General features: G+C 44.5%; 1 protein-coding gene across 29 annotated transcripts in view; it reads right to left on the minus strand.

Moving 5' to 3' along the window:
* The window catches only part of ADGRL3 (adhesion G protein-coupled receptor L3), a 543,408-nt gene that overhangs the window by 312,726 nt on the left and 208,897 nt on the right, over nucleotides 1-21,785 (minus strand). For all 29 annotated transcript variants that reach the window (XM_028711325.2, XM_028711329.2, XM_028711310.2 and 26 more), the window contains one exon: nucleotides 2,621-2,834. In XM_028711325.2, coding sequence (XP_028567158.2) covers nucleotides 2,621-2,834 — 214 coding nt within the window. The remainder of the gene's footprint in view (nucleotides 1-2,620; nucleotides 2,835-21,785) is intronic.

The raw sequence follows: 21,785 nt of genomic DNA on the forward strand, positions 1-21,785 counted from the left end.
GCTTGTGTGTGTGTGTGTGTGTACTGAGTTTATATTTTACATATAATTAAGTTTGTTCAAGTTGGGAGGAGCTAGGTATTTCAGAATTGCATAAAGGATACCCAGTGTTAGAAACACAGATATATAAGCTAATCACCAAATGGCACCTTAAACCTAGGTTGCAGTTGTCACAATGTGGGCACCATTTTTTCCAATGAAATGTATTAATTATTATTAACTTCATTTCTATACTGATATATATATATATATATATATATATATATATATATATATACACACACACACACACACACACACACACACACACACTTAAAAAGTGCCTAGCGTGCTCTGGTCCACGGGGTTATGAAGAGTCGGACACGACTAAACGACAACAACTTAAAAAATCAAAGCAGTTTACAAGACATTGAAACATCAAATAAAACAATCAGGAATAAAACAAATTTCAAGTTTGAAGGAAAATGTTTCAGACCCTTCATATTGCTTTCCCCATATTTTTTACTACTTAATTTATATACTTGCCCCACAGCAGAAGTTCTCAAGCCAGTGTGGTCTAGTGGTCAGAGTGTCAGGATAGGACCTGGGAGGGCAGGGTTCAAATCCCCACTCAGTCATGAAGCTCACTGGGTGACCTTGGGCCAGTCATAGCCTCTTGCCCTGTCTCACATGTACGTCTTGGAGAAAAAGGTGGGAGATAAATAAGCTATTCTGCTTACCTGATAAGAAAACTGGAGGGGCCAGCCAGATGGAGATGTCAGTTGTCCATCTGGCATCCAGAGATCTCCATGTGGTTGCAGTTTGACCCGCACCAGTTGCAAAATGTGCATGGTGCCTGAGGGATTTCTAACACTGAGGATACAAATCTAAGGAATATTTAGTAAGATGTAAGTGCATTGAGGGACGCGGGTGGCGCTGTGGGTAAAAGCCTCAGCGCCTAGGGCTTGCCGATCGAAAGGTCGGCGGTTCGAATCCCCGCGGCGGGGTGCGCTCCTGTTGCTCGGTCCCAGCGCCTGCCAACCTAGCAGTTCTAAAGCACATCAAAGTGCAAGTAGATAAATAGGTACCGCTTTCTAGCGGGAAGGTAAATGAAGTTTCCGTGTGCTGCGCTGGCTCGCCAGATGCAGCTTTGTCACGCTGGCCACGTGACCCGGAAGTGTCTCCGGACAGCGCTGGCCCCCGGCCTCTTGAGTGAGATCTGCGCACAACCCCAGAGTCTGTCAAGACTGGCCCGTACAGGCAGGGGTACCTTTACCTTTACCTTTAAGTGCATTGATCTTCAACTGGTGGGAGGAGTCCTACACATCAGGCTCACGTCCTGATCTGAGATGGGTTGCACCAGCAGAATGATATGGGTATAGGTTTTGGTTCCGGTTTTTTTTTTAATTATTATTTTTAAAAAAAGAGGAAAGGAGAAGGGAAGAGAGGAAGATGAGCCAGGTGTGGTTGTTGAAAATAGTAGGTCCTCTGTTGGTGGGGAGAAATTGTCACAGTGCTAAACGTAAGTTATGAATCTGGATATTCTTAGTTTGAATTTGGACCCTGGCATGAACTCACTTGGTGACCTTAAGGCTCCAGCCTTTCTCAACCTTTGAGTCCCCAGATGTTGTTGAACTACAACTCCCATCAGAGCTCAGGGATGATGGGAGTTGTAGTCCAACAACATCTGGGGACCCACAGGTTGACAACCGCTGCATCCACCTGAGGACGGTTGTAACAATTGCTGAGAGAATGTGAACACAAAAAAGCTGCAGAAATATGAAGGGTTATTTGGGTGTCTCAGTTTGGAGAACACTGAAAGGCTACAGGTGTGGTAGACCAGGTGTCAAGAATCATAGAATCTTAAGAGTTGGAAGGGGCCCTAAGGGCCATCTAGTCCAACCCCCTGCAATGCAGGAATCTCAGCTAAAGCATCCATGACAGATGGCCATCCAACCTCTGCTTAAAAACCTCCAAGGAAGGAGAGCCCAGAACCTCTCCTGGGAGGTCAGTCTATGAAGAAGAAGAGGAGGAGTTTGGATTTGATATCCCGCTTTATCACTACCTGAAGGAGTCTCCAAGCGGCTCCATTCTCCTTTCCCTTCCTCGCCCACAACAAACACTCTGTGAGGTGAGCGAGGCTGAGAGACTTCAGAGAAGTGTGACTGGCCCAAGGTCACCTAGCAGCTGCATGTGGAGGAGCGGGGAAGCGAACCTGGTTCACCAGATTACGAGTCCACCACTCTTAACCACTACACCACACTGGCTCCCTAATGCATTCATGAGCAGTAATTCACAATTTCCTGATCAGGCTATTGTCACAGAAAGCCTCAGCCAAAGTTTAGGGGCAAGACTGTGTGCTGGAGGGAGAGGAAAAGCACGGAGATAAGCAGAGTAAGGGAAATTGATGTGTTCAAGAAAGCAGGGTGGAGGGTTTAATATCAAATAGAGGTTCAAAGTAATGGCTGCAGGGTTGCTGTGCAACAAATATTTGGCCTCTGGAAGCAGCCATTTCGCGGAATGATTTGAGTCTCTCCAAGACAGACATTTCAAGAGCCTAGACAGCCTCATACAAACACAGAAGTTCATAAATAGCAAGCAAGATTAAGACAAAATCCATCGCGCAAGAATGTCAAACACCTACCTTTGAGTCATAATCTTATAGGCATCTGGCAGATAACAGCGGATATTCTCCATCTGAGCAGGATCAGAGTCGCAGATTTTATCATCCGTCCTGCCATAGTTGGCACTTTCAATCATGATAACATCTGTTCCTGGACAGCGCAGTTCAATTGGGTAGCTTTCACAGGAGAGTTCCCTTCGGACCACTGCCATCGGAACAGGAGCACGGCTGAAAGCTGTAGACAGGAGAAAAACCTCTATGTTTAGCATGCAGAGTCAGGGATTTTGTTTCATAACATGGACTTATGTAGAGTTTTGTGGGGAAAGTTTTAAATGTGCAGCGTCATTTTTCTAAACTGCTTGCAGAACTGGAAATCTCTCTCCCCCCCACCTCCCCAGTGGCTTTGAAATACACAGTGCTAATAGTGTTGATGTGAAACCCAAAATCTGTCTAAAATGTATGTAAATTTTTTAATATATTTTTTTGCAAACCAGACCCACTCCAAACGCCACGAGAACTGTGAGTTCAGCTGCCCTGTGGGTCCCGAAATGCCCCCCTTTTCAGATTTTAAAAAATGAAATGCACTTAACTTACTAAGTTATTAAGGATCCAGTTTTCCCCCTCTTGAAAGAATGGTAAGTGAAGCTACCAAACACCTAAGATAACTGGGGTCTGTTCTATCCCAAGTCAGTCCTTAAAACAGGATACAGAAAACATTTAACATTCTGGCGACACCAAGAGCACTGGAGTACACCTCTTTTTGTTATAGCAGTACCAGCAGTAGTGATAATAATAAATTGTCACATTCTTCTGAACCCCCCCCCCAAAAAAAAACCCAAGCAAAAGCGAAACATTGCAAATGACTGCAGGTGTCCCTAGAAAGTTAATGTTGCTCCAAACTGCAGTTACAACTTTTGTAGTGCAAACTTACAACACCCTTTTCTTATTTGAAATTTTCTTCTGGATGAGGTATATTGGACCACTCTCCTTCCATTACTTCCTATGAGTCCAGTATTTCACTTCAGCCTTTTTGTGTGTTTATTTTCTATTCTTCTGTGAGTCCTGTATTTGAGCTGTGGATCTCTTCCGCTTGCTCACCTGGGCTTCCCGATAGCATAGCTGTCAACTTACAGATTTGAAAATAAGGGACCAGCAGCCTCAAAAATAAAGGACCAGCAGCCAAAATAAGGGATTTTCCGAGCACAGGTATGTTAAACTTCTGAGCCCCTCCGAGCCAAAGGCAGAAAGCCCAGCCAGCAGCCAAACGAAGCCTCAAGCGGTGGTTCCCACAGCGCAGCAACCCGGCAAAGGGGATGCAGCAAGGAAAACCACCGTCACCTCTCCGCTGGGAAGCGCTGAGCAAAGGCGAGTCCCCAGGCAACGCGGCCGATTTGATTGGCACAAGGCATGCAAGCTCCACCCCCCAGTCGTTCTTAGACTCCTTATTGGGTGAGCAACGCAGCCAAGCAACACAGTTGGATCCTCCCTCCTCCCTGGCCAGCAGGGAGGGAGGGAGAGGAGCTGCTTCCTTTGAAACCCGGGAAATTTAAGGGACATCATCAATAAGGGACAGCAGCAAGACACAGCGCGGGGATAAGGGACTTTCCTGCCAAATAAGGAACGGTTGACAGCTATGCCCGATAGCCCAATCAAGAAGTTATCATTGTGGGGTCTAATTACACCCTGTAATGGCATTTGTAGTTTCTGAAATGTGACACAAATGAAATCTATTTTTCTTTTATAAAGTGGAGCCATTTTGAAATCAGTAACCTTTATTTCCAGCTTGGACTTTTAAAGGGCCCCATTAGCAAATTGATACCCTGCCGAAGGATATATTTACATCTATTTGCAGAACATAAGCCTCAACTCACTTGTGTTCCTTAATAAAAATTGGGACAAAATTTCCTGCTTCAACACACCAGAAACAAGCAAAACGTCCAAATACATAAAACACCCCCTTTGCCTTTGCATTATCTGTCCCATTCCCAACACAGAGAAACTTGGGTCTGGTGCAGATGTAATGTTTGTTTCCTGCCAATCATAGACTGAAAACTGGGAGCTTTGGGAATTAATGTTTCTCCCCTTCACACTGGGCTGATTTGCTAACCCTCTTCACTTCCCAGAATTAGGATGCCTCACAACCATGATCTACAGATCTTCCCCAAACTAGGACATCAATGTCTAGTTTACAAAAGAAATATGGTTTGTTGAAGCAACTGTGTACAGTGGTGTGCAAAACTAGGGTAAACACCAGGAAGCAAATGGAGGGAGAAAAATCTCTCACACAAACAGAGGTGGCAGAATGATCCTGTATTTTAGACACAATAGCAACAATTTTGTGTAGTCTTACTGCTGAGCAAGAGGAAAAGAGAACTTTGCAACTGATATTGTAGAGAGGAGAACACATTATCTTCATAATACAAACTTCTGTGTGTTATTTATTGGGGTGGGGGCAACCACAGATTGACCTCTTGTGTGTAGCATTGGGAAGAAACCTGATCTTGTTTTACATCTACTTTGAGCCTTTCCAACTTAACATTTTATTTGCGGCCGAATCAGATCTGTTAGAATCTGTTAAGTTTTGCTTGCTCCCCACTGACTATAACAGGGAATCTAAAAATGGCTATAACTTTAATTTTCACAGAAGCGGGTGCTTTCTTCTCAGGCAAAGGGGCTCCTCTAAGGTGGCTTAAGCCTGCCAAAACACAGACATTTTGTGCAGAGGAGTTTATTTTTCAAAAGAGAAAGAAAAAAAAACCCCTTATAACCATTTTCTCTCTCTGCCAGAATTGGATGCAATTTGCAGCCATGGTTGACCTCTTTGAGGGGATGATTCCTGCCAAATGGAACAGATGATCTTCCACACTTGACCATTCTGAAGGGTTTAAGATATAAATCACTTGAACTTTCCTAGTGTTTTGTGGGCAGTCATTCTGAAAACTGGTGACATGAAGGAGGTGCCCCCTGGGTAAGTGGGTAATATTAGGCTGGCAATGTGATACACAGATGGGAGTTTACTTAAGGGACCAGCAGGCTTTGTTGAGTGGAAAAAAGTTCTAGACCTACAGGAGCAAGGAGAACTTTAAAACATCCTTTCAGCAAAACTTAAAAGAAAGCTACAATCCAGATGGTACTTAATGCAAATGCCATCTCCAACTCCTCAAAAGATTCCCTCAATGGTGTCTCCAAAATTTTTTACATATCACTTGGGAAGACAGGCAAACTAATGCCAGTGTACTGGAAGAAGCAAAGATCACCAGTGTCGAAGCAATGATTCTTCAACATCAACTTCGTTGGAGTGGTCATGTTGTGTGGATGCCTGATTATCATCTTCCAAAGCAACTACAGTACTCTATTCCGAACATAAAAATGGAAAGCGTAATGCTGGTGGTCAACAAAAGAGGTTCAAAGACTCTCTCAAGGCAAATCTAAAAAAAAAAAAAAAGTAGTATAAACACTGACAATTGGGAAACACCGGCCTGTGAACGCTGCAATTGAAAGTCCATAACACCTTTGGTAAACAGCCTTTACCAAAGGTGTTATGGACTTTGAAGACGCTCAAACTCAGGACGAAACGTGCTAAGAGGAAGGCACGTTTGGCAAACCCTCACCATGATCAACTCCTGTCCAGAAACCTATGTCCCCACTGTGGAAGGACGTGTGGATCCAGAATTGGCCTTCACAGTCACTTAGACTCACTGTTAAGACAGTGTTTATGGAAGACAATCTTACTTAGCTATGAGTGATCACCACGAAGAAGAAGAATGCATGCTAAATAAGATGTATATAGACTGCACTAAAATAGATGCTGGAAATGTCCCAGTCCAGGGACTGATGTGCTACATGTGTTCTGGTTATGTGCTCAGGCAGCAGTAGCAGGGCTGTTGCTGGCTGCGAGATACGCCTGGAGAACAGCAGCGTATTGGCAGGGCCTGGTTTGGCAAGCTAGCTCCACCCATGAAGAAAAAGATCTTTGCCACAGTTGGAGCTGGTTTCCATGAGAGGGAGCACCTATCTATCTGAAGGCAGTCATTAACAGTGGGCCCACCCTGCTGGGGCAGCCCTAAGGTGTGATGAGGGTGAGGACCCTCCTTCTGGGCAACTGGTTGTGAACGGGGTTGCGCCTAGGTGAGTTTGAGTGCCAACAGGTCAGGGTAGTTGAAATCTCCCAGGACTACTATATCTCATTTCAGAATGTTTGGTAAAATGCTCTAGGCAAGGCTCCATCCAAGTCTTCAGTCTAGCTTGGAGGTCTATAGCAGACTCCCACAGTAAAGTCACACGCCCAGGATGGCTGGATGAAGCAGAGTGTTGGGGGGTTCCAGCTGGGGGACCCCCAAGGGAAGAAGGCTCAGAACCAAGGGGTTGGCTTTGTGGGGAGTTCAAGATGGAGACTCATAGGGGCCAAGGCTCAAGCTTCAGCAACAGTTTTATATAACATCAGGCTGGAGAGACGCTGACAAGACAGGCATGTGCCAGAGCTTCTGGAGCAGTGGCGATGTCCAGGACTGGCTCTGAGGGGCATGCATTTTGCCACACCGATGTTTCCTCGAAATAAAAGTCCTTGTGCCTTGAAGATGGAGAGTAGGATCCCAGAGCCATTACACCACAGAAGCAACGAAAAGGCTTTTGCTATTAGCTGTGCTCCCACTGGAGTCTGTGGCTTGCTACGTCCTGATCTATTTCTGGCTCTGCGAAAGGACCAACAATCTTTTTTTAAATCAAAAGTTGCCAACCGTAGTTAACACGCTGAATAATGTACACTTTTTTCTTTAGACCAAAGACTAATGTGTTCCTGTGTGCATGACCTCACAGAGCCATTCATGTTACATTAATTATTAGATGCTCTTTACACATTCCACTGTGGACGCCTACACTGTAAGAGACGACAGCGGCAAAGCTTATGAAAACATGCTGAAAGTGTTTGTGTGTATACTTATGAAGATGAAAGCATGTTAGTCCTGCCCCTCGCTTTTTATTTCAAAGATCTGCCACATCTGACTACAAGGGCAATAATAACAGGTTAAAATGGGGAGGGGAGTTGTGTGGACCTAAACAAGTGTTGGTTTTCTTTAATTGAAAAATAAGAAAACAGAATGACCTTCTCTGATGCTTTCCAATGATAATCTAAAACAGGTGTTTCATCTGCAAGGGTTGTGAGTATAGATTTCTTTTATGGCCATTGTAATATGCAGTTTAAATTATAACAATTAATAAATAATAATACCAGGTTGCGTCGTGCGAGATACTTTCCCCAGATTAAATTAAAATTGAAAGGTTGAGAAATGTTAGGCAATATTGAGAGATTTGGGGTCAAGAGAGTCTAAATGAATAAATTAATACATAATCACTGGTGACACACAGAAATTAATTCTGATTTTGCTTCAGTCCCACAACTATATCCAGTTGGCATAGTCTACCAGGTTCTGTGACGAGCAGCCAACATCTAAAGCCATGCTATAAAGCTTTGGAGCGGCATTAGAGAACCCTTGGACGCCTTATTGTACATTAGTGCAGCAATGAACAGACTAGCTGAATTGCCAACAGAGCTCTTTGGTGACCACCTCCACTCCCCCTTCCAAATGGAATACTGTGTCCACTCACCCAGATCACTCTTATTGGTTGCCAGAGACGTGGCAAAATGAACCATTACACTGATATCTGTTGTTTTGGGTGGATTCTAGAAGCTCTGGTTATATGCCAGCTGTTCTGGCAATCTGGATTACTCTTCAGGGCAGCCAATGGCCATCTGTGTTTTGTGACAACCATCCAAGGACGGCTTGAAATGGTAGCGGGTATTTATCAGCATGTGCATATTTGGAGGAGTTAAGAGACACTGTTGTTGTCATTATCGACTCATCGATCCCTAACATACATTGACTGCCCCCTTCTGGCACTGTTCCTGCACCTACAGATCTCTAGATAGTAACCACGAACACTTGGAAGAGCCTTCTTTCATGACCATTTGAGCAGGAAAAGGTGTGTAATTACACGATGCTGTGTAATTGCTCTTCTTCTTATGGACTGTGTGCCATGGCTTTCTGAGACGCCTCATGAATAGCAGACGGCTGAGTGGATAACCGGGATTTACTGGCACACATAACTTTGTGAACCCACCTTACTAGGATCATGGTGGACTTTTCTGAGCTCCTGGAGAATAATAGCTTTGTGTGACTTGGGCTGGGCCAGAGTATTTTCTGGTGTACATGTCCCCAGTTCCATTTTTTAAAAAAATATTTATAATTTACCAACAATACAGTTACTCATACGCTGATAATAAGCAATACATTAACCATTGACTTCCCTTCCACCCTTCCATGGTTTCACTGACTATCAATTGCTGCTCTATATTATAATCAATCCATAGCTTCTTTTTCTCATGTTATTCTCAATATCCTTTTACTGCTGAATTTACTCGAAACCTACTAGCGATTTAACCTGTTTACAATAATTCTTCATATAATCTACAAACATTTTCCAGTCTTCCTTAAAGGCTGTTTCGTCTTGGTCTCTAATTCTACTGGTTAGACTTGCTAATTCTGCATACTCCATCAGTTTCGACTGCCACTCCCCTTTCATGGGAATTGCCCCCTCCCGCCATTTTTAGCATATAGAATTTGGGCTGCATGAGTACCATACAAAAACAAACTCCTTCGATTCTTTAGTACAGTGGTTTTCAACCAGTGTCCTGTGGCACCCTGGGGTGCCTTGAATGTTGGTCAGGGGTGCCGTGGGCAGCACTGGCCTCTGTCCCCCTTTCCTTCCCTCCCTCCTCTGATGCCCTCTTGCATCTCTGCCTCCCAAAGGCTTGCACAGCTGTTTGCTGCAGCAGCCCTGGCTTCAAGCTCCGCAGGCAAATGGTGCCTTTCTTTGGGGCTCAGAGACCAAGGACAGCAGCAGCAGCTGCCCAGAGGACTCCCAAGGAGAGGGGAGAGCAGAGGAGGCAGAGGGAACACTCCACAAGGGAGGGTGTTCGAAAAAGGGTGAGAGGCTGCCAGGTCTGCAGGCAAGGGGTGACATAACTGGGCTCCTGAGTCCCACACAGGTGCCACAGAAGGAATGGCCAAGGGAGCTATGACCTCAAAAAGGTTGAAAACCTCTGCTTTAGTACATTTGACTCAATTAATCCTAAAAGAAATGCTTCTGGTCTTTTGTGGAGCATCCTTTTAAACATTTCCCCCATCTCATTATGTCCCCAATTCCTACCCTGCCTACATATACATGGTGCCTCGGGTTAAGTACTTAATTCGTTGGGGAGGTTCGTTCTTAACCTGAAACTGTTCTTGACCTCAAGCACCACTTTAGCTAATGGGGCCTCCCGCTGCTGCCGGAGCACGATTTCTGTTCTCATCCTGAAGCAAAGTTCTTAACCCAAGGTAATATTTCTGGGTTAGCGGAATCTGTAAGCTGAAGTGTATGTAACCTGAAGCGTATGTAACCCAAGGTACCACTGTATTGTTTGTTACTGACACGGGGACACCATGCTTGACAATTTCTTACACCAGAACAAAGCACTTGACCAGATGTGATTTTTATGATGTGTGTGTGTGTGTGTGTATATATATATATATATATGCTTTCGTAGATTTTCACGGGTACAGGAATGCAGGTTTTGGTGTCCTCGGGTATCTTCCCGTGTAAAAGTTGGGGTGTCTAGGCGACGTTTCGACGAGGTCTCACTCGTCATCTTCAGGCTGGTGCTTTCGGCTTCTTGTTACTGGAACAGAGCAGGATCTCAGTGTTTGAGTTCCTATAAATACTGTAGAGGAGGTATGGTGTATGGCCTCCAGTGTTCTGGGCAGAGAGGAAGTTCCCAGGCTAGTGTGCCTTTTCTTCTTTTGTTCCTTAATTGCTTGAGGGATATCTTGAGTGATTTCTTGAGTGATATCCTGAGTACCACTTAGGTGGGTCATTAGGTGTGGATTAGTTGCTAAAGCCTTTGTGTCTTGACCTCTTGAACTTTGTGAAGAGTTTTTCTGAGAAGATGGCTGTACTGCATTTAGTTGTGCTCTGGCTTGGCTTCGTGTATAGGGGCGAGCTGTGGTTTTGTGGCCTGTGCCAGCCAGATCTGTGTAGGGATTGCAGGGGGGTGCAGCATCCGGAGGTGCCACCATGGTTTGGCTACTGGATGGTGTCTGTAATTTATCTGTGGAGAGGGTCTGGGTTTGGGTCTGGTGTGGTTGATTGGTGATGGCGTTCTGTGTGCCTCTGGATCTGGTGTCAGTTTTTGTGGGGAGGGCTAATTTCCAGATGTCTGGCAAGCGGGATGTGTCGTCACGCTTGTTCATGTTGTGAGGGTGTTTCTCTATCTCGATGGCTTCCATGATTATTCTCTTGTGGTGATGTTCCATGTTAGAGAGCAATTTGGAATCTGCAAAATTAATTTCGTGTCCTGTTTCTTTCATGTGTTGGAAAAGAGAGGAAGTTTTTTCTTCTTTTTTGACGGCATTCTTGTGTTCTGCGATACGTGCATTTATTCGTCTGTTTGTTTGTCCAATGTACGTGGCTGGGCAGACTTTGCAGGGTATTTCATAGACCCCTTGGTTTTCCAACTGGATTTTATCCTTGGGGTTTCTGAGGATATTGGCTATTTTTTGGTTGGCGCAAAAGGCTGTTTTGATATTGTGTTTATGGAGGATTTTGCTAATTTTATCTGTAGTGCCCTTGATATAAGGAAGGAGGGCCATGCCATTGTTTTCTTCTGTGTCTCGGTTTTTGGGGGGTGTTTCTTTTTGGATTAGCTTCGTAACCCTGTTTTGCTGGTATCCATTGGCAATTAACACATTTGAGAGATTCTGTAACTCAGTTGTCAAGTGGTCTTTGTCAGCCAGGCGTTTGGTTCTGGAGATGAGAGTCTTGGCTACGGAGTTTATTTGTGCAGGGTGGTGGTGTGATTGTGCATGTAAGTAGCGGTTGGTGTGTGTTTTTTTCCGGTAGATAGTGTGTCCTAGGGAGCCATCAGGTTTTTTGTAGATTAGGACGTCAAGGAAGGGAAGTTGGTTGTTGGCTTCTATTTCCATAGTGAATTGTATTTTGGGGTGTAGGCTGTTGAGATGTGTGAGGAAGCTGTCCAGTTTTTCCTTCCCGTGTGGCCAAATTACAAAGGTGTCGTCAACATATCTGAGCCAAAGTTTGGGTTTGTGTTTTGACTTGTCTAAAGCATTGGTTTCAAAGTGTTCCATGTACAGGTTTGCGATGACCGGTGAGAGGGGTGATCCCATAGGTGCTCCTTCTATCTGTTTGTATCTTTGTCCATTGTGGATGAAGTACGTGTTGGTTAGGCAGTGGTTGGTCAGGTCCAAGATGTATTCGGGGGGATTGTATTTGTTTTGAATGGCTGTCAAGGCTTCATTAATGGGCACTTGTGTGAAGAGAGATACAACATCGAAGCTCACAAGTAGGTCATTGGGATGTAGGTTTTGCTTCTTTATTGTTTCTATGAACTGGAAGGAGTTTGGAACGTGTGAAGAGATGGATTCTGCATAGGGCTGAAGTTGCTTGGCGAGAAATTTAGCGAGATTTTGTAGAGGTGAGCCTATGGAGCTGACTATTGGTCTGAGTGGTGTTCCTTCTTTGTGTATCTTGGGGAGGCCGTAGAGTTTGGGGCATCTGGATGATTTTTCTCTGGGGATGATTCTTAGCTGGATTTCTTATATATATACCACTTCTTCTTTTTTTAAACCCCCCACCTCAAAGCAGTTTACAAAAATAAAGGGAGGGTGTCCATGAAGCAAACAGATAATTCATCACCCAGACTCCCCCCCCCCTTTTCATCCTGAGTATGTCAGAAGCAAGCTGGACTGGGAGAAAAAGTGCCTAGGGCAACAGATCATAGAAAGATCAAGTCAGGAAGGATTCTGTTCTGCTTGTGCATATACCCATTAATTGCAAAAGTTAGCCTGTCATGGACTGGTTGGACGCAAAGGAATGGTGGAAATAACCAGCTGGGGAACCACCAAAGGAAGACGGCTCAGAGCTGAGGGAGTGGTGGTGGGATGACGACGAGTGGTCAGAGGGAGAAGAGGGAGCAGACTGGGAAGAGGAAGTGTCGGAAGCTGAAGAGATAACAGGGCTTAGTGAGCGGGGAGAGCCTGTGGCAGATAGCAGCCCAGAATCAGATGCAGAAGTTGAAGCTGGAGAGTGGTATGAGGGAGGCCAAGAGGCAGAAATGAGTCAAGCTGGTGAAGAGTCACAGGTGTCTCCCCCTCCTGCTGCGACAAGCTCTGCTCCCCACTTGTCTCCCAGAACCATAAGAGACATGAAAATGGGACAGGAAAGCTTGGCTGCTCGGAGGCGCAGTCTCCAATTGCTAGGGGAAAACCCTGTAGAGGAGAGAACTTAAGACAGCTGTGGGAGGCGGGGACTTCCAGTCTTGGCAAATGATCCATGGGGCAAGACCTACCAGGGATGAGCTGCTGTGCTCATTAGGCCTGGCAGCCCACCAAGTCTGCGCAGATCGTGCTCCTGCTAATTAAGAATTAATTCCAACTTGAATGGTGCAATTACTTCTGGATTGCTCCAGACATAGCCTTCCTGATTTCCGCTTCATACATGAATGGGGCAGGCACGACTGAACAAATGCGGATGCTGATCTCACAATATGCAGGTTTGGGCTTCTCATCTCAAGCCTCATATTGCAGTTCTTTTATTGTTTATATGAAGGGATTGGGGGTACACAAGGATAAATTCCATACACAAAGAGTAACCTAAGAATTGGTCCTAAATCAATGGCTAAAGCAGCTTTAATTTGAAAGTATTCTCAATTGATAAAAAAGCCAACAGTTGAGTTTCACTTCAGGAAGAAGCTGGAGGGTAACAAATGTACTCTAAAATGAAAATTATATTCCTCTACTGTTTCCTTGGGGAAAGATTTCTCAGCAAGGTTTTATGAGAGCACTTCAAGCACCCACAAAGGGCCAATGATAAGAGAAACGCACGTATGAAGGAAGACCATTATTTCAACTTGTTCAGAACAGCTGGAAAGATGGGACTGGTGCGTTTACTTACACACCTTTCACTGCTCCCAAATGCCAAGACAATGTTCCTAAATATTCGACAAATTCATAAATTATACATAAATTCCATATACTAAAACTTTCATCGCCTTTTCAAACAACTAGAGCACTGTTAAGTAGCCTTTGAATTTTCCCTTTCCCTGCCCAGTACCTGCAATAGAACATGTTGGAACATACCTGTAGGTTGAGATTTTTAATTGCATGGAACTAAGTCAAATGCTCTTAAGAGCATTATGGGTTTGGGTTCATTATTCCTAGGCAGTAAAGCAAATTTGTTGAAATATAAAATGTGTTTAAATATAAAAGCATTGGCTTGTTTCACACAATCATCTGGTTGCCTCATCCCTCCCTCCCACAGGAAGGGAGATGGCAGCCAGGGTAATTTCACAATCACCATATATTTCCAGTGATGACAAAGCTTAGGTATAACCCTAAAGAAACAATATACTTCTATTCCTCTGTTCATCCAAATCATCTCAAACTTTTCTAGAACAATCAAAGAAGGTGAAATGGATGCTTTGAGGGTGAATTACAAATATTTGAGCAGGTTGCACATTTTCTCCCTTTCAGTTATTTAAGGATAACGAATAGTTTGCATCATATTATATCAAAGCGAGGCAGGCGAACTCTCTGCCACGATTGCCAAAAAGTGATCTATCACTGGAATTACTACGAGGTGGGTTAAGCAACAAGTAGTATGTTATTTGTGTTCTGTCTTCAAAGCGGTTTACAAAAGGAATAAAGCAATAAAATAATCGGTAAAAAAACACCCCAGTTAAAAATAACATTCAAAAATAATTAAAATGAACAATAAGCTAAAAACCAGATTAAAACACATGACATTTCAGATCAGTTCGATTTATTGTGTTTAGCTATATGGATTGGACAGTACAATCCTATACATGTCAACTCAGAAATAAGGTTACTCCAAGACTAGGTTACTGCAATGCACTCTGTGTGGGTCTTCCCTTGTGCTTTGATCCTAAAGGTGCAGTTGGTGCAAACTGCACCTTTAGTGTAATCCAATCCATTACACACGTCAACATTCTAATTTTAGGTAAAGATAAAGGGACCCCTGACCGTTAGGTCCAGTTGTGGATGACTCTGGGGTTGCAGCGTTCATCTCGCTTTACTGGCCAAGGGAGCCGGCGTACAGCTTCCGGGTCACATGGCCAGCATGACTAAGCTGCTTCTGGCAAACCAGAGCAGCGCACGGAAACGCCGTTTACCTTCCCGCTGGAGCGGTACCTATTTATCTACTTGCACTTGATGTGCTTTCAAACTGCTAGGTTGGCAGGAGAAGGGACCAAGCAACGGGAGCTCACCCCGTTGCGGGGATTCAAACTGTCGACCTTCTGATTGGCAAGTCCTAGGCTCTGTGGTTTAACCCACAGCGCCATCTGCGTCCCTCATTCTAATTTTAGTCTTACCTAAATAAAAACTATTTTAGCAGGCCTGATGTCAATAAGCAGTGAGTTACAAAATGCAGGTGCTGCCACAGTAAAAGATCAATTTCTTACAAATGCAGAATGGGTATTATGTGGCACCTGCAAACAGTGCCAGTTCCACAGACTCAAACAGTCAGGTGGACTTATATGGGGCAAGGCAATCTTGCAAGTAAACTGGTGCCAAGCTGCTAAGGGCTTTATATACTAATAGGAACACCATGAATTTTGCCTGGTAGCAAACTCGCAAGCACCACAGGTCTCCGAGTAGAGGTGTTCTATGTTGATAGGGTCTCTCTCCTCTTAGCAATCATGCTGCAGCAGTTTGCACCAACTGCACCTTTAGGATCAAAGCACAAGGGAAGACCCACACAGAACACATTGCAGTAATCTAGTCTTGGAGTAACCTTATTTCTGAGTTGACATGTATAGGATTGTACTGTCCAGTGCATATACAGTGGTACCTCTGGTTGCAAACGGGATCCGTTCCAGAGGCCCATTCGCAACATGAAAACAATGCAACCTGCAGTGGCGCGTCTGCGCATGCGTGGCTTGCGATTCACTGCCTCTGCGCATGTGCGTGACGTCATTTTGCACATCTGCACATGTGGCAAAACCCGGAACTAATCCTTTCCGGTACTTTGAGGTCACCGTGGGACGTAACCTGAAAGAACGTAACATGAAGCAGACGTAACATGAGGTATGACTGTACAGTGTTAGCTCTGGTTACAGACTTAATTGGTTCTGGAGGTCCGTTCTTAACCTGAAACTGTTCTTAACCTGAAGCACCACTTTAGCTAATGGGGCCTCCTGCTGCCGCCGCACAATTTCTGTTCTCATCCTGAAGCAAAGTTCATAACCCGAGGTACTATTTCTGGGTTAGTGGAGTCTGTAACCTGAAGCGTCTGTAACCTGAAGCGTCTGTAACCCGAGGTACCACTGTACAGTGTTTAACAGTGGCGTAGCGTGGGGGGTACAGGGGGGGCTGGCCGCACCGGGCACAACATCTGGGGGGGGCCGCGCTTGCCGCCTCCGGAGTCGCTGAAGAGCCTCGGGCGCAGGCTGCAGCAGAGCCCCATGTCTCGCGGAACCGACGAGCTGGCAGCGTCTCTCAGTGCTCGCCGTGCGCCAGGGCCGCGGAGGGTGCGCCAGGCAGCCCCTCCTCACAGTCCCGCCGCTGCTGCTGCAGTTGCTGGGCCATGTTGCATTTTCCTCGCCTCTCTGCCCTCCTCCTCCTCCAGGCAAGCGGCGTCGTTTGGGCGGCAGCGCCAGCGGACCCGCCGCCGCCGTGGCTACCTTACCGTAAATACCCCAGCCCAGGCAGCAGCAAGAAGAAGCTGGCAGCGGCGGCAGGTTAGGGGGCGCAAATTACTTGCCTTGCCCTGGGCGCTGACAACCCACGCTACGCCGCTGGTGTTTAAGAACGTTGTATGGTGACCTGAAAGACCAGGGTTCATATCCTCATTCACCCATGAAGCTCTCCAGGAGACCTGGAGACAGTAACTGCCTCTCAGCCTAACCTACATCACAGGATTGTTGTTGTTGGGATTAAATGAGATGATGGAGAACCATGTACACCACTTTGAGCTCCTTGGGGAAAAAAGTGGTGGATATAAATGCAAATAAGAATAGGAATTAATAATAAATATAATACATAACAAGTCTTTGTGGAAAGAGGAAGGTCCACACAAGGATAGTTTTTTGCTGGAAGAAAGTGGGGGTGGGGAGATTGATGAATGAACACAGGTAAATTTCAAATCAATGAGATTTTTTTATTTAAATGCCCAGAACAGAAGTTAATCAATACTTGCCTATATCAACTAATTTAGGATATGGAGGTCACCCAAAAGGGAAGCAGACTGTTTTATATACCGCATATTCCTGTTCTTAAGAGAAAGAAATAGAACATTTAGATGTCATCTGAGATATCCCCTTCCATCTCCCCAGGAAGCAGAACCAAGGAATTTCAAGGAAAATAACAGCCAACAAGAACAGTAACTTGCCAACACTGCTGGCACACGCAGAGAGAGAAAAGATCAGAAGCAAAAAAATCAGAAGAGAAGCGGAAAAGAAGATTATTCTAAGAAAGCCTATCGGCCTCTTCACAAATGCTTATCACCCAGAAGGACAAACTGCTCCCACAAAACAAAAGACGAGGGAGAACAGCCTGTATTCCAACTCGGCTCCTCATTAAACTGCTCTGATAGATCCCAAAGGGTACCTGAATGCCCTCTTTCCTCCTCTGGAGAACACAGGATTTATTTCCCTTAATACGTAGAAATTTCTGATCTTGGGCAAGAAAGGAGGGCAAACTGTTCTGCAAAAGGCAGTACCCACCAAAGCAAAAGTCTGAACCGAGTTGCTGCCTGACAAAACTCGCAGCTGGGAGAAAAACGAGCCCTAAATGCCACCGTGGCAGCTGCCCCATCTCAAGGCATGTGCTGTGACGCCAAGGGGGTCCTTGAATATCAAGCCAATTATCTCCTGCAGCCACCAGGAGAAAGTGTTGATGGCATTTTTTTGACACAGCACTAAGTGAGAAAGGAGTAAACAAAGCCTCCGACTTTCTAGTAAGAAAGATCTAGTTTGTGCTCTTGAGACCTACGAAATGATGAATTTTTGGTTTAATGCACTTTGTCAGAGTGGAAAGCAGATTGGAGAACAGCACTCCCAACCACTTTTGGAAAAATTATGGCCAGTATCTTAACTTTCTGCTTGGGAGCAAGGTTCTTGAACATGTGGTGGCCTCAGTTCCAGGTTCTTCTGGATTGAGGGGGAGGTGGGTTTATTGCTTTGTTTGGTTTTTCTTCTTGCTTTCAGTACGCATTTTGTGGTTTTATCTTGTATTTTTATGCTGTGAACTGCCCTGAGATCTACGGATGAAGGGCGGTATACAAATTTAATAAGTAAAATGAATAGAATAGACAAAAACAGATGTATTAATCTGGATCCCTTTCAACCTGCCTTGGAGGATTACTTAAACCAGGAATTGGACATGGGGAGCATATCCCTGCTGGTTCAGTAAAATGGGCCTCTCAGTGACTTCCAATACTATTCACCACTTTGTCAGGAAGCAACTTGAGAACATAGTATTATGGTGGCTCCAATACTCCCTGAAGGATCGGTTTCAGAAGGTGGTGTCGGGGGACTCCTGTTTGCCATGAACCTATGCTATCCCTCAGAGTTCTCTCTCTTCCTCCCCCCACCCCCAATGCTATTTAACATCTACTTAACTGCTGGGGGAGATCATCTGGGGTTTTGTAGTTCAGTGTCCCCCCAAAATGATGACAACCAACTCTGTTTCTTCTTTCAATGCTTTTTTCAGTGGAGCTGTGAAGGTCCTGAACCATTATTTGGAACTGGTAATGAATTAGATGTGAGCAAACAAATTAATTCAGACAGCACAGATGTGTTCACAGTCAGTACAGTGGTACCTCGGGTTAAGAACTTAATTCGTTCCGCAGGTCCGTTCTTAACCTGAAACTGTTCTTAACCCGAGGTACCACTTTAGCTAATGGGACCTCCTGCTGCTGCCATCGTGCAATTTCTGTTCTCATCCTGAAGCAAAGTTCTTAACCAGAGGTACTATTTCCGGGTTAGCGGAGTCTGTAACCTGAAGCATCTGTAACCTGAAGCGTCTGTAACCCGAGGTGCCACTGCTTTGAGCTGAACCAGTGTTTTGATGCTGTAGCATCTCCCTTGAAACTACAGAGGTGCCTGGGAAAAATTCTGTGCTCCCATCTCATTATCTCCTCCTAAAGTTGTAGTAAATGATGTTGTAATAGCCTTGTAGAATCCAGAATAGCCAACAATGTCCTGTCAGGTTAGGATCTACTGGTGAATCTCTTAAGTTCTGGTGAACCACTCAACTTCTGGACCTGAACTAACACTGCCTCCCTCTGGGCAGAAAAGACTATAAAGGACTTTCTGTTCCAGTTGAGCCTTGCTTGAGCAACAGAGTCTTCCTGAACTTCACTATATTATGGCATGCTTGGTTATTATTTGGTCCTGACTACTAACTTGTTCCTTGACCCTTACAAAGACAAGAGAGGAAAAACAACTGTTTATCCTGTGACCTATAAATAATGTAAGCAAACAAATGTCCTTAAAAGTCCTTGAGAATTGAGGAAGCCCTTTTATTCCAGACAGATGAATATAGTACATGCCTGGAGGCATCTGCCACAAGAGACCATGTGGATAGAACACTGCATATTTTTTTAATCTTCTGCTGCAGTAAGGAAGGACAGGAGAAGGCAGAGTGCGGGCCTTCAGTTGACCACTGGTCAAAATCTGCTTGATCTTCTAGGGCTGAGCTTCTTGCAACGAATGTTTGACTAAGTGGATTTTGGTCCGATTTTACAAGTCACTTCTTATGTCCTTATGCATAAGTGAATATTCTGGATACATGAACAAAGGCTAGTTTATGCCTTGGCTGTTCAGAGATCCTGAATGGGCTCCTAAGATGTTGGATGGCAAGGGAGATGGGGGACAACAAAAGAAACAAGGAAAGAGGCCTTGTCAGTGAGGCCATCTAATGCGAAGCCCAAGTGTGAAAGCTAGATGATACAATGGTGGCAGAAGTTCCACCAGCATCATGAGTGTTGGGATACTGCCAGGGAGACAAAGTCCATCATGACTCCACGTCGCCTCCGGACGTCCATCGATCTCCCGTAGACACGCAGTATCATTCAATTAGCGACACGAGCTCCAGAAATAGCTTGCCACATTCCAGAGCTGATGCACGCTCTATCAGTAGATAATGCACAGCGAAAGTTGCACGCAGGAGAGCATTATTTACAATTTTATTCAGCGTTGGTCAGAACAAAGAAAACATGACTGCCTGCTTCGGTGTCTCAGGCACACAGAGAGAAACGAAAGCATAGACACAACAGAAACATCCTGTGAACAGGAAATACGCAGACTCTGTGACTCACAAAGCCTGCTCCCTTTTAAGGTGGAACGGAAATATCCTAACAATGAGACCATTGTTCTAATAATAAGAATGTCAGCACTGGAGCTGAGGCAGCTGCAAGGTGAAAAGCCAGGCAGAACTGAGGCACAACACCTCTCTTTGCAGTCTGGATTGATTTTAGGGCTATGACAATATGAGCTTAAGTAGGGTTGTGGCATCCATGCAACAACCTCTCTACCCAGGGTAAAAACAGCATTATCTCAGTTATATTACACTGTAGTTAGAGTACTGCATCCGCCCGCCCCGAAGTGATTGCACCATGAAATGTTAGTCTGGTGTGGAAAGGCTTTTCAGGAGAGCATTTCCAAATCTAACATAGCGAGTAGATTCTCTGATATCAAAGAACCCTTTTGGGCTCTTTCACCTCTAGTTGAATGAACAGGGTTTAAAGCCTTTGTTATAAAGCCCTAGGGGACTATGATTGACTTACACAATTGCTAGCAAGGAATGGAAATCTCAAATACAGACTGTATTTGAATACTAATCTAACAAATAAGTTGGAAGATGGGAAGAAGAAAAACCAAGAATGCATTTTAGATTTTGAAATTTCCATGTGGTCAAGATTATTCCAAATTACGTTTCAGAAACAATATGACCTAGCTGTTTTGATCTATGGAAACTGATTCAATTACGGAATTAGATTGCTTTGTGCAAGCGTTCTGGCATTATGGATTCTGTATACAGAGATGTGTCATGACAAAATGGGTGTTTTGCCAAAAGCACTGCACAGAAAGGCCTAAAAAACCCTAATATAATAAATGATTTCACATACCACTGATGACATTCTTGAATTACAACATTGTAAATCCATCCATGCTACAAAATAATGACATGCCTCTCTATGCAGCAGAGAAAGTATTAAAAAATTAGAACAAATTGGTTGGCTGGGATATTCGTGTCAAATTCCAAGGGCGATTTTTGTGACTTCCAATTAGAGAAGGTTGGAACATACAACAGTATATCAAAATGTTGAATTCTACATCTCCATTTTAGCCCAAATTCTTATGTGGTATGAAACTGTAACAAGCTCCATTTCTCTGTACATAGAGTAACAAGTCATAGAATAGCATTAGAAAAACCAAGCCTTCAGCTTTGCCAGAAATGCACCAATTACTAGATGACATCTCTGAATGCCCCCCCGCCCCCCGGTAATGGTATCTTAGTGCAAATTCCAGTAACTATTTGTAAGCTACTGTTATGAACACATCTCCATATATTTTTTCTGACAAACAAAACATTACAGTTCTTAATAATGGAATTTCAGAATAAATCTTTTTCACAGTTATGTGCATTGTCTTTCACTCGGCTCTTAAAACGCTGCGTTATTTCACTGTCCACTTATCCGTCCTTTAGCATATTAACAGCTGGAGCCTATGCATATTTATTTACAAGGAAGTGTCATTATGTTCAATTCCAGGCAAGAGAGCGTATCATAGCAATTTAATAGCGCAGTCCTGAGCATTTAGAAGCAAGTCTGATGGTAATGAACTGGACTCGCTTCCAGGTAAGCATAGTTTGAATCAAACTATAAATCTCCCTTTCAGTGTGAAACCTGTCAATCTGATATAAAATGTTCCTGGACTAACATGCAAATACATGTAAATATAAGCACTAAGATCGAATTGAGTGACAGTATCATGCTAAGTAGGGGACGCGGGTGGCGCTGTGGGTAAAAGCCTCAGCGCCTAGGGCTTGCCGATCGAAAGGTCGGCGGTTCGAATCCCCGTGGCGGGGTGCGCTCCCGTTGCTCGGTC

The sequence above is a fragment of the Podarcis muralis genome, chromosome 17 (assembly GCF_964188315.1).
Source record: "Podarcis muralis chromosome 17, rPodMur119.hap1.1, whole genome shotgun sequence".
Lineage (NCBI taxonomy): Eukaryota > Metazoa > Chordata > Lepidosauria > Squamata > Lacertidae > Podarcis > Podarcis muralis.